Consider the following 10420-nt stretch of genomic DNA (forward strand, 5'->3'; position numbering starts at 1 on the left):
TACAAGAGAACGGTAGTAGAGACTTGCGGTCAACGGTAAAGTTCAATTATCGACTGGAAGTCGTCCAACTATGATATCAAGTTCGACCCCCCACCCCTGCATCCGCCATTTTGAATTTTTTTCAATTTTGTTTTTGCTATATCTCAGTCCCTATTATAGCTAGAGGTCTGAAATTTTAATATGTTGTAAGGGCCTTTAAGACCTTTTCAAGGATACCTCATTTCTGAAAATCGGACAAGCGGTTTAGCCAATAAAGAGTTTTATCGAAAGTGGTCTATAACTCCTAAACCGCTTGACCGATTTGAACCAAACCGGTTTTAAATGAAAGATCTCAAGAAGGTAAATTTTTTTATTAATTCTGCTTTTTGATGAAGAAGAATTAAATGAAAAACTTGTGCATTTTTGATAACTTTCTTATTGTTGTAACTTGTAGTAGGATCATCAAAATAAACACTTTATTCGAGACCCACTGTACAGAAAATCTAAGAAAGCCGTGACAGCCGAACTATTCCGAACATTATAAAGAAGAAGAAGAATTATCGACATAACCTCTAAAATGGTGCGTTTTGTTTTTCTTGCAAATTTTCACAAAAATTATAAAAATAGTATAAAAATTGCGTTATTTCCTTCTCATTGCAGGACATCCTTTCAAGACCAGCCACTGAATTTGTAAATGATCACAGTTTGGAGTTGCTTTGGGCCGAAAAGGCATACGAGCACGCTGAAGTTTATTTCAATGTATGTATCACTTCCGGAAATGCTCACGGATATTTTATTAAGTTTTTTTTATATACATATTGTAGATTCTATGCAGTGTCGATCCACGCTTACTGAATCTCACTCCACACGATGATGTAATCTACAGGACCTTCCGCAAGGAATTCCCTGATTTCGATGTTTCCTATGTGAATGAGGATGAGCTAAAGAGTACAGCGGAAAAGGCTAAATGGCGTGTTTTCATTGAAAAATTCAACAAATTGGAAAACTTCAGCTACGGAACTCTCTTGCGACCACGATCAAGTGAAGAATTCTCTGCTGACAATGCAATCCTTGTTGTTCGAATACAATTTCTAGCCATTGAGATTGCTCGGAATAGGGAGGGACATAATGATCGCTGGCGGAAGCGCCCAAACCCACTCAAGAAAAATCAATCTTGAATAAAACTTTTTGTATACTCAAACTTCTTCCTCTTTATTCCTCATACGAAGCGCCATTTCCGGATATTTAGGATGTATCCATGGCCGTTGCGGAAGCGGCAGCACTTTCTTCGGTGTACTTGCCCTTGTCCTTGCCCAGAGCAGCCAGACGTCCCTTTGATCTTCTATCGAGGATCTTCTTCCTGTCCTTGTCCATCTTGAGTTTGACAATGAGACACTTGGAGGGGTGGATGCCCACGTAGACGTTCGTCCCGTTTGCCTTCTCACGCTGGATTCGCTCAATGTACACAACAAACTTCTTTCTGTACACTTGCACTACCTTTCCCACCTGATTGCCCTTGTAGTGTCCACGTACTACCTGGACCTCATCATCCTTCCTGATTGGCATTGTCCGGACATTGTACTTCTGTCGGAGTTCCTTCGACAGTGGTGCCGACATCAGCTTCCTCCGGATGTGCGATGGGGCAGAAAAATGCCTCTTGCGGTTCTTCCTTCGCGAAGACGAAACTTGTTTATTGAACTTCATCGTGGAAAGCTGAAATATTTTAAAAGAAAACACAGAAAATTATTCTCTTGATTTTTTTACAATTCACACGAAGTAGGGTTAGGAAGTTTTTCGGTGCAATTTCCACTTTATTTTCTCGCGCTTTATCATTTATTTTCCATTCTATTGCAACATAATGCATTTGATTGGAAAATTCAAAGGTCATATTTCGTGAAAATTGGGTGGAAATGCGCGAAAATTGCACTATTTTGATTCACTCACCGTGCTCTTTCACCACGTTTTCAAGAAAAGAACGACTTGAAGAGAGTTTCGCACTTGTGGTATCACCCGTCAGACAAACTCACCACATTCATGATCAAAAGGCAACTTCATAAAAGATATAAATTTTTATTTTAACTACATTTTAATACACCTCTTCTTTGTTTTTCCGCATTTTTCTTGCGTTTTCCGACGAATTGTTTTAAGGAAAATTGAGCTTTCACAGTTTACGGGACTCATGGAGAAAACACCGCATTATATTGGTAATTTACTGTTAAAATATAAAGTTCCAATTCAAATTTTCCTAATATATTTCTTTTTTCATATTATTTGTATACTTCAACTATGCAACACACTGTTGATAATTACTTAAAAATAAATGGAAAATGAGCAAAAATCATCTACATAATGTCTATTGATGCTTAAGAATTTATATTATACCTACTTATTGAATGTTACAATATATCAATGTATCGATAATTTTATAATTGTCTACTAATCAATTTTACCTTCATATTTAAAAGCGAATCAATTAATTTTTATGCAAATTGTGATTTTTTTCGACATAGCACAGACGTGCTATGAAGAAAATAAGAGAAGAATGATAATCTGCACAAGTTTTGCAAAATTTATTTGTACTTGTGTTGTGTTTGAGATTAGCGACTATGTGGCACTAGAAACCCGTGTTACCCAATAACGTTAATGAACAGAAACATTTGCAAACTGACTTCTACCTTTAGAAGACTTTATCGGATTTTACTTGCTAAGAGGATAAAAGAAAATGAAATGCAATTTGTTTTAATTTGAATTTTAAGATTTTTTTTATAATTTCCATTTTTATTGCCGTGGGTGTACTAGTCCATAGGGCCGAATTTTAAGTGTAAATAAAGCTAAAAAAGATTACGTTAGGGACATGATTAAGTGCACCATTTTATTATTTTTTAATTAATTTATTAATATGTATATTTTTAAGTAGCTTTTTTTAACCCTTCAATGTTCTTTGGGTCAAATGTGGACCCGAAAGTGAAACATTTTATTTTCCTAAATTTTTATGATTTTAATTGATTTTCCAAGTTAAAAATACATTAATCTCATGAAAAAGAGGCCAAAGAAGAAGTTTTATTTGAGAAATATTCTCTGAAAGGATTTATAGATTAAAAATCGTGATAAAAAGAGCACATAATATTTCAATGTTTTTACGTTTCTCGTGGACGTGAAAGGGTTAAATAAAAAAATCATGGAATGAAACGAATTTTGCAGAAAAAAATATAATCTAATTACGTACACAAAATAGAATTAAATAACTTAAGTAAAATGAAATGTAGAACAAAATATCATAAATAGCGAAAGCAACAAGTGCAACTCTACTCTACATATCCCAATCACTATTAAACCTGCTATAATGTAGTATTGTTGCTTTACATGTGTTGAGCTAATTATATTCTTTTTCTTAAACTTCATAAGTCACCAAACGATGATAATTTATGATCAAACGTTTAATTGAGGATCATTCCCACCTTTGGGTTTCATATTAAATTCGTTTTTATCTTTTAGGGATACGAAGGAGACATCAACAACGCATCTTTTATAAAGAAAATTTGTCTTCAAGGGAAGCAATTGAGGCACTCACATCCAATTTGCTTTAATATAAACCTGTCTTGGGGGCCAAAAGAGAACTCATGCGAGGCAATTCATTATTGTGTTGGTTATTTTCCGACCAAAGGCAACGACTCAGGCCGCCACACATTTCATGATAATTCTTGCTATATTTTAGTGTTGGAATCACTTCTATAGCTGGTGGACGTTTCGGTTACATTGTCAGTGTGCTACTCATAAATTTCCTGGCCATGAATAATTTGCGCCGAATTCCACTGAGGCAGGTAAGTGATAAGGAGATATTATTGTAAAACATTTTTGAACGGGAATTTAGAGAGTCCTTTTACCTCCTAGATTTGCCAGAGATTGTCCCAGAATGCCAGGTTGTATAGTGAAGGAACTTTTGAGAAGATCCCTCCACTCACCACCCTTACGGACGATGAGCAAATGATGAAGGATACAGGTAAGCGATGCTAGATTTTTTTAAAGGATCCCCAATTGATCCCGTCATATTGCGATCGAAAGTTTTAGCTGATCATTATATAACTCCACAGTCTCACAACTACACTCACAGATAGATTCTATCTCTTTCTATGAGCCACGCAAAGTAAAAAAAAATAACCACGCAAGCAGGCAAATAGCGAGGAAGTGATAAGCCGGTCAATTTTGGGCGAATCTTATCACTTAAGTCCCCCCATGATAGCGATTCATATCTTCGCACTTCTCAACAAATATTGCACTTTTAAAGAATAAACGGTTCTATCCAACATACTTGAACCTCTAATACAAATAAATATGCCCTTGCGTGGGAAAGCATGCATGGTCTTTACATTATAATACTGCTGTCTGACCTTCATTTGGCTCAATAGAATATTTCTCATATTCTCACAATTTCACTTTCATTGCGCACACAAATTACGCAATTCTCTCTCGAGATAGCAACAGAACAGAAAGTGAGTTAACTTTGCTAAATGCTCGTTTGAAACGATTGAACCCTTTTGAAATATTTATTAATAATTTATTCAAATATCGTTAGGTATATTGAATTTTATAGAAAAAGTAAAAATTAATTTATGTGCTGAAGAAATTCAATTTTTTTCTTTTGATATATTAAATATTTGAAAATGAACTTTAAACATAACAAAACAAGCTCATCAAAAAACTTTTAAATATAATGTAATCTAAAAAGCATATTATATTGTACTATTATGGTATTAATAATAATACCTACAACAACCTGCCTATTTTGGGGGCACGTTAGAGTAATTAATCAAACGTTCATTACAAATTGTTCACAAGACCCGACAATAAAAACAGCTTAGTGTTTACCATAAAATAGAAGACATAAAATGAGATAAAAAGTTGAGACATATGTTCCAAGTTAAAAGAGTAATGGTAAAAGGAAATAAAGTTTCCCTTTTTATTTTGTTAATTTGCGAAATGATTAACAATTAAATTCTTGATACCTACATAATGAAAAGTCACGACAATTTATTAACTTTTTTGATAATTGAAAAATAAAACTGACCTTTTTTTTGTCTATTTTTTAGTTGAGCTTGTATTTGTGTGAAAACCTTACAGATAAAAGATTTTATTTGTGGTCCAAGAGCGTTTTTTTTTCAAATCAATATTCAGCATCAGTCCGCCACAACCTAATTTCTTAAATTTTATACGCATCAGGAAGAAATAATTCCGATTGGAAATTAATTTGCTCCCCCCCCCCATTTAATTTGTGATAATTATTATTTACGAGGTAAATTGTCGCTTCGCTCCAATTTACCTCGCCCCGCTTCGCGGGGATTTGTTGCGCTTCGCGCAAATTTTATATCTAGAAAATAATTGAGATGAAAAAAGTCCAATAGAAAATGTATTCGTTGGTAAAAACCGCCTGGTATCAGGAGTCTCTGTACCAAATTTCATCACGATCGGACCAACGGTGTAGAAATGCATAGATGAACAGGAACGAAATTTTAGAGAGACCTTTCTTTATTATATAGATGGGCCACACAAAAACTTCCAAAAGATATTTCAAAGGGAAAAAGTGAATTTCACACAACATTTATGGCGCCGAATTCAAAAAGTAGTCAAAAAAACGTGATTTTTATATGGGGGGTATGTGAAGGGGGGCTCTGGGGGGAAAATGAATGCCGTTGGTAAAAACCGCCTGGTATCAGTAGTCTCTGTACCAAATTTCATCACGATCGGACCAACGGTGTAGAAATGCATAGATGAACAGGAACGAAATTTTAGAGAGACCTTTCTTTATTATATAGAAGATTACATATTATGATATACGAAAATACAGTAAAAAATAAAAGTAGTTATTATGAAAAAAATTAAGAACATACGCTCCGAGAATTCAATAATCCAAGAACAAGAATTTAAAAAAATTGAGGATCAAATCTTTGATATTTCTAGGAGTCTTGCACTAATTTGTTAATCGTTGAATTAATCTAAGAGATTAAGTTAATTTTTCATTTTATTAAATGATTCTTTTCCTAAGGAATTTGCTTTATTTATTTTTTTTATTATAAATATTAAAAGGATCAATTGATTACAATATTGCTTCCCTTTCGTGAAAACCAACCGCGTCTTACTCTCAACTAAATAAAATTAAAATTTTCCGACGATTTACCAACTAATTTAGATAAGCCAAAAATAGACAAAATGAAACCAGAGTTTTTCATAATTTCTGAATATTTGAGAATATTTTTCTCTCATTTCATTACCATTGCTGTTGCTAATCATGAATTGCAGTTGCAAGCATTTTTATGAGCCTCTCACTGACTACTTAGTATTATGTAGTTTATAAGAGCCGCAATGCTACAAATACGTCATAAACTCTTTTAGCAAAAAAAAAAAACTCTGGGGGCAGGCATTATCGCAATAAATGTGTTTGTTCCGTCCAGACAGCTGGTGATGAGGAGCTGCGCGCGTGGACTTGAAATAGACATCGCACATCCCAATCTAATGTGCTGCTATGTAATTTTTCATTTTCAGTGGCCAAATTCTCTCAGGAAAAGATCCTGCCGCATGTAAAGAAGATGGATGAAAACAATCTCTTTGAGCAATCCATCATTGATGAACTCTTTGCACAAGGACTCATGGGCATTGAGATTCCCACTGAACTGGGTGGAAGTGGATGTAATTTCATGACCAACATTATTGTTGTTGAGGAACTGTCGAAGGTGGATCCTGCTGTTGCAGCGTACGTTGACATCCACAATACCCTGGTGAATTCTCTGCTCATGAAGGTTGGCAGTCAGGCACAGAAGGAGAAGTACCTGCCGCTTCTGGCTCAAAAATGTGCTGGAAGTTTCGCTTTGACTGAACCAACATCTGGTTCTGATGCTTTCTCCTTGAAGACAACGGCCAAGAAGGAGGGTTCGCATTACATCCTCAATGGCACAAAAATGTGGATCTCCAATTCTGACGTAGCTGGTGTATTCCTCGTATTTGCCAATGCTAATCCATCTGCTGTGAGTACTTTTTTTTAATTCTAATTCTGCGCTGATTTCAAATTAACGACCAGTGTTCATTAAAAAAAAAACAATTTAATTCGAATTTACGCATCCTTTTCCAGTAATTTGCGCCTGTTCACTAGATCACATTTTTACACAATAAACTTCTTATTTTAAATAGGGCTACAAAGGAATCACCACATTTATTGTGGACGGAGACTCTCCTGGTCTTGTTGTTGCCAAGAAAGAGAACAAACTTGGTATCCGGGCATCAGGAACATGCGTTCTCAACTTCGACAATGTTAAGGTGCCCGAAGAGAACCTCTTGGGAGAATTCGGTAAAGGCTACCAATACGCTGCTGGCTTTCTCAATGAGGGAAGAATTGCAATTGGTGCCCAAATGGTGGGCCTAGCTCAGGGATGCGTTGACGCTACTATTCCCTACTTGTTGGAACGCAAGCAATTCGGACAGGATATTTACTCCTTCCAGAGTATGCAGCATCAAATTGCGCGTGTTCTCACGGAGATTGAGTGCGCGAGATTGTTGACATACAATGCGGCACGTTTGCAGGAGGCTGGTAAACCCTTCACGAAGGAAGCTGCAATGGCCAAGTATTACTCATCGGAGATTGCTCAGAATGCCACGATTAAGTGTATTGATTGGATGGGCGGTGTGGGCTTCACGAAAGACTTCCCACAGGAGAAATTCTATCGTGATGTGAAGATTGGTGCCATCTACGAGGGTACAACCAATATGCAGCTAAGCACAATTGCCAAGTACATCCGCAAGGAATATGGTGGATAAAAAACTGTGTGCAATTGCGATGCTCTCAAGTGATATTTAACGTCTAATTCGCATGCCATCCCGCATTTATTTTCTCTGTGCAAATATTTTGCTATATTAAAATGATTTTCAACACTGATAAAGTGGAATTTATTATTAAAGTTAAGAACTTGCAATATTCAGATTGTGAGAGTTTAAGAAAATTTCAGATTAATTCAAAAAGGAACCAAAGGGTCTTTAATAAATTTTTTTCTAATACTATTTATCAATCGGAATTTGAAGTAAAAAAAAATGAAAATTTCACTTATTTTCTAATTTGACTGTATTTTTTCTCTAAAAGAATACAACGTATTATAAATTTATTTTGGGTCATGTGGCAACTTAAAGCCCACCATTTTTGCTGTGTCTTCAACAGTTCGTTCTCCACGTCCTGAATACTCCTTCCGGATACGCTGGTAGTTGCGTTGACTCTGTAAGTAGCACAAATAGGTCTGTCCTAGGAAGTGCATCTCCTCCTTGGCTTTGCACAGCGTTTGATCCGTTGTACGGTACTTCTGGAATTGAGCCACAATATACTTTGCCGCCAGGGAGTCTTTGATACTACCACTGGGACTTGCAAGACGAAGTTCATTGAGAAGAGATCGCAGTGTCTTTACGGGAGCCGTCATCTTCAAGTTTTATGCACTGTAGGGCACAAGTTATAAATTCTGGATCGTTGTACTCTGGTTCGGGGCCTCTTTCACTCCACAAAACCTCCGGAACAACTTCTAATTTATCTCGCGGGAAGACGTGAATGGATGTATCGTTAAAAACGTCCGTGTAGATAAAATTATTTTCCAGGGGAATCTCTTCGGTGAATTCTTCAGCCTTTAGGATCAATCCAGCATCGATCTGGAGATTACTTTTTGACCCAGAGATAAGAACACTACTAAAGCTATTGGACAATAGCAGAATATTGGAGAGTTTAGTGCCCCAATTCTTCCACAGAAAATTATTTGTCAGCTGTTTCGGACAGTGTGGGAGGTATATGAGGTATTTTTTTTCCTGATCAATCCCAAACTTCCCTTCCAAATTCCCAGGAATCACAGAAAATCCTAGATTTTTGAGAATTTCAGCTTCTTTGGGTGTGAAGACAGGATCTTGAAAGAGTACTTCCTGGATCTCTAAGTATTCCTTTATCAATGAAATAAATCCCAACTGATTCCGGGACGTTGCACACCAGCCAAAATGTCCAAGACCAAAGCAAACAATGGTGTCAATTTTCTGTAGATGCGGATGTAGTTCCTGAACTTTTTTGAATGCAGTAAAAGTCTCCGAAATGTAAGCCGAGGACTTTAAATTGAATTTTGTAGAATAAATTTTTCTAGAAAAAGATCAAAATATTACATAAACTTAACCTCAAATTACACAAAAAATAATAATTTCTTGCTGTATTATTCTTACTTGATAACTTCTTCAGCTTGCAGTTCAGAATCACTCTCTAGATAATCACAGGGAGGAAGTTCAGCACTTTTGTAGTACTTCCGGGAGTATCTTTTGCGATTTTTTCCCATATGCCTAACCTCGGCTTAAAAAACAAAATAAAGTTACTCCGGACCTCTTGCGGATAAAAAAGAAACTTATTTTTTCATATCTCCCGCTATTTTTCTTTAAGAATAACTGCCAAAAATATAGTAAGAGAGAAATCCCCCCAAAATTGACCAAAAAAGGCGACAAAATGATGGCTTTTGCGGAGTATTTAGACTTCTATCAGATACACCCGCATCCAATTTATCTCAATTAACACGCAATGGTGATGACTTGTGCGCCAGTGAAAATCGTGGTGCAAGAAAGTTGACCATGTTTATCAATATTCGATGCAAATGGGGCAAAAAGCATCGCGCGAGAAATAGTGTCAATGGCATTTCTTTCTGCCCATATTGAGATGCAGAGCGATTTAGATTGCAATTAGGTGCAGATTTGTGCATAAAATCACCAAGATCAACTCTCTTTTCTGCCAATTTTGTCTCGATGTTGCTCAGGCTCGTCTTGCCTTTGGGCATTTTATCGCCGAGAAAATATTTGCATGTGTGACTTTCCTTGCATTTGGTGATGGCAAAGTCTTCCAAGAACGCACACAGTCCATATCGCTTTATCTCTGGCTTTAGGATTGGGAAGATTTCATTGAAAAATGTTGAATATTTCGATGATTAATGGTTTGAAGGAGTTAAAAACTACCCACAGCCTTAAGCCTGAAATTCAGTTAATTTTTCGAAATGGTGGCTAAAAATAAATAAAATTAAGTTTAACTACTAAAAATTATTCTTTATCGATTATGTAGGCAGATTGTTTATTCTTACTTATCTGACCAAAGGATCATTATTTTGGTACAATTTTTTTTTTACATGCTAAATGGTTTAGGAGGCTATAGATAAAAGGATTCAATGTTCGAATATATTAGGATTATTTTCAAACTATATTCTAATAAAGCACCAAAGAGCTTCCTGAACAGTTCTTTTGTGGGTTGGTTTTTGTGATAGTTTACTCTTATCAATGAAAGATTGTTAATTTCTGGCCAGCAATATTGGAAACTTTCACGGAAACTGAAGGAATATTCCGCGCGTACTCTTGCGGTGGGCTCCCACTCCCATCATGTATTAGTCTTCGAGAGTGGCTCGAA

At 36.0% G+C, this 10420-nt stretch overlaps 5 protein-coding genes across 6 annotated transcripts; 2 read left to right on the top strand and 3 right to left on the bottom strand.

The window, feature by feature from the left end:
* Positions 1–433: 433 nt before the first annotated feature.
* Positions 434–1180, top strand: LOC129793313 (protein PBDC1). Its single transcript, XM_055833169.1, has 3 exons — positions 434–559; positions 640–738; positions 804–1180. Exons 1-3 carry the CDS (start codon positions 557–559, stop codon positions 1155–1157), a joined length of 456 nt encoding a protein of 151 aa, XP_055689144.1. The 5' UTR covers positions 434–556; the 3' UTR covers positions 1158–1180.
* LOC129793312 (60S ribosomal protein L26-like) lies at positions 1165–2019 on the bottom strand. Its single transcript, XM_055833168.1, has 2 exons — positions 1924–2019; positions 1165–1692 (listed from the first exon to the last, which is right to left on the bottom strand). Exon 2 carries the CDS (start codon positions 1681–1683, stop codon positions 1225–1227), a length of 459 nt encoding a protein of 152 aa, XP_055689143.1. The 5' UTR covers positions 1684–1692; positions 1924–2019; the 3' UTR covers positions 1165–1224.
* Positions 2020–3321: 1302 nt separating this feature from the next.
* On the top strand, positions 3322–7904 carry LOC129793314 (short/branched chain specific acyl-CoA dehydrogenase, mitochondrial). Of its 2 annotated transcripts, XM_055833172.1 has the most exons (5): positions 3322–3625; positions 3695–3800; positions 3871–3979; positions 6517–6995; positions 7159–7904. In XM_055833172.1, the coding sequence occupies exons 1-5, from the start codon at positions 3600–3602 to the stop codon at positions 7780–7782; spliced, it is 1344 nt and encodes a 447-aa protein (XP_055689147.1). In that variant the 5' UTR covers positions 3322–3599; the 3' UTR covers positions 7783–7904. The 2 variants fall into 2 exon arrangements, with proteins under 2 accessions (XP_055689147.1, XP_055689145.1); XM_055833170.1 differs by lacking the exon at positions 3322–3625 and having other exon boundaries at positions 3646–3800.
* A 161-nt stretch (positions 7905–8065) lies between these two features.
* Positions 8066–8429, bottom strand: LOC129793316 (protein FMC1 homolog). The gene has a single exon (XM_055833174.1). It carries the CDS (start codon positions 8427–8429, stop codon positions 8121–8123), a length of 309 nt encoding a protein of 102 aa, XP_055689149.1. The 3' UTR covers positions 8066–8120.
* LOC129793315 (SRR1-like protein) lies at positions 8066–9355 on the bottom strand. The gene is made up of 2 exons (XM_055833173.1): positions 9205–9355; positions 8066–9124 (listed from the first exon to the last, which is right to left on the bottom strand). Exons 1-2 carry the CDS (start codon positions 9312–9314, stop codon positions 8389–8391), a joined length of 846 nt encoding a protein of 281 aa, XP_055689148.1. The 5' UTR covers positions 9315–9355; the 3' UTR covers positions 8066–8388.
* Between the last annotated feature and the right edge of the window lie 1065 nt (positions 9356–10420).

The sequence above is a fragment of the Lutzomyia longipalpis genome, chromosome 3 (assembly GCF_024334085.1).
Source record: "Lutzomyia longipalpis isolate SR_M1_2022 chromosome 3, ASM2433408v1".
NCBI lineage: Eukaryota > Metazoa > Arthropoda > Insecta > Diptera > Psychodidae > Lutzomyia > Lutzomyia longipalpis.

Excerpts from the sequence above, each read along its gene's own strand:
- LOC129793313 (XM_055833169.1), top strand. Across the intron at positions 739-803 it reads ACGCTGAAGTTTATTTCAAT|ATTCTATGCAGTGTCGATCC; the intron begins GTATGTATCACT and ends TACATATTGTAG.
- LOC129793312 (XM_055833168.1), bottom strand. The coding sequence starts at position 1,683 with ATGAAGTTCAATAAACAAGTTTCGTCTTCGCGAAGGAAGAACCGCAAG.
- LOC129793314 (XM_055833172.1), top strand. The coding sequence starts at position 3,600 with ATGCGAGGCAATTCATTATTGTGTTG. Across the intron at positions 3,980-6,516 it reads GCAAATGATGAAGGATACAG|TGGCCAAATTCTCTCAGGAA; the intron begins GTAAGCGATGCT and ends TTTCATTTTCAG. Across the intron at positions 6,996-7,158 it reads CCAATGCTAATCCATCTGCT|GGCTACAAAGGAATCACCAC; the intron begins GTGAGTACTTTT and ends TATTTTAAATAG.
- LOC129793316 (XM_055833174.1), bottom strand. The coding sequence starts at position 8,429 with ATGACGGCTCCCGTAAAGACACTGCGATCTCTTCTCAATGAACTTCGT.
- LOC129793315 (XM_055833173.1), bottom strand. The coding sequence starts at position 9,314 with ATGGGAAAAAATCGCAAAAGATACTCCCGGAAGTACTACAAAAGTGCT. Across the intron at positions 9,125-9,204 it reads CAAGCTGAAGAAGTTATCAA|AAAAATTTATTCTACAAAAT; the intron begins GTAAGAATAATA and ends ATCTTTTTCTAG.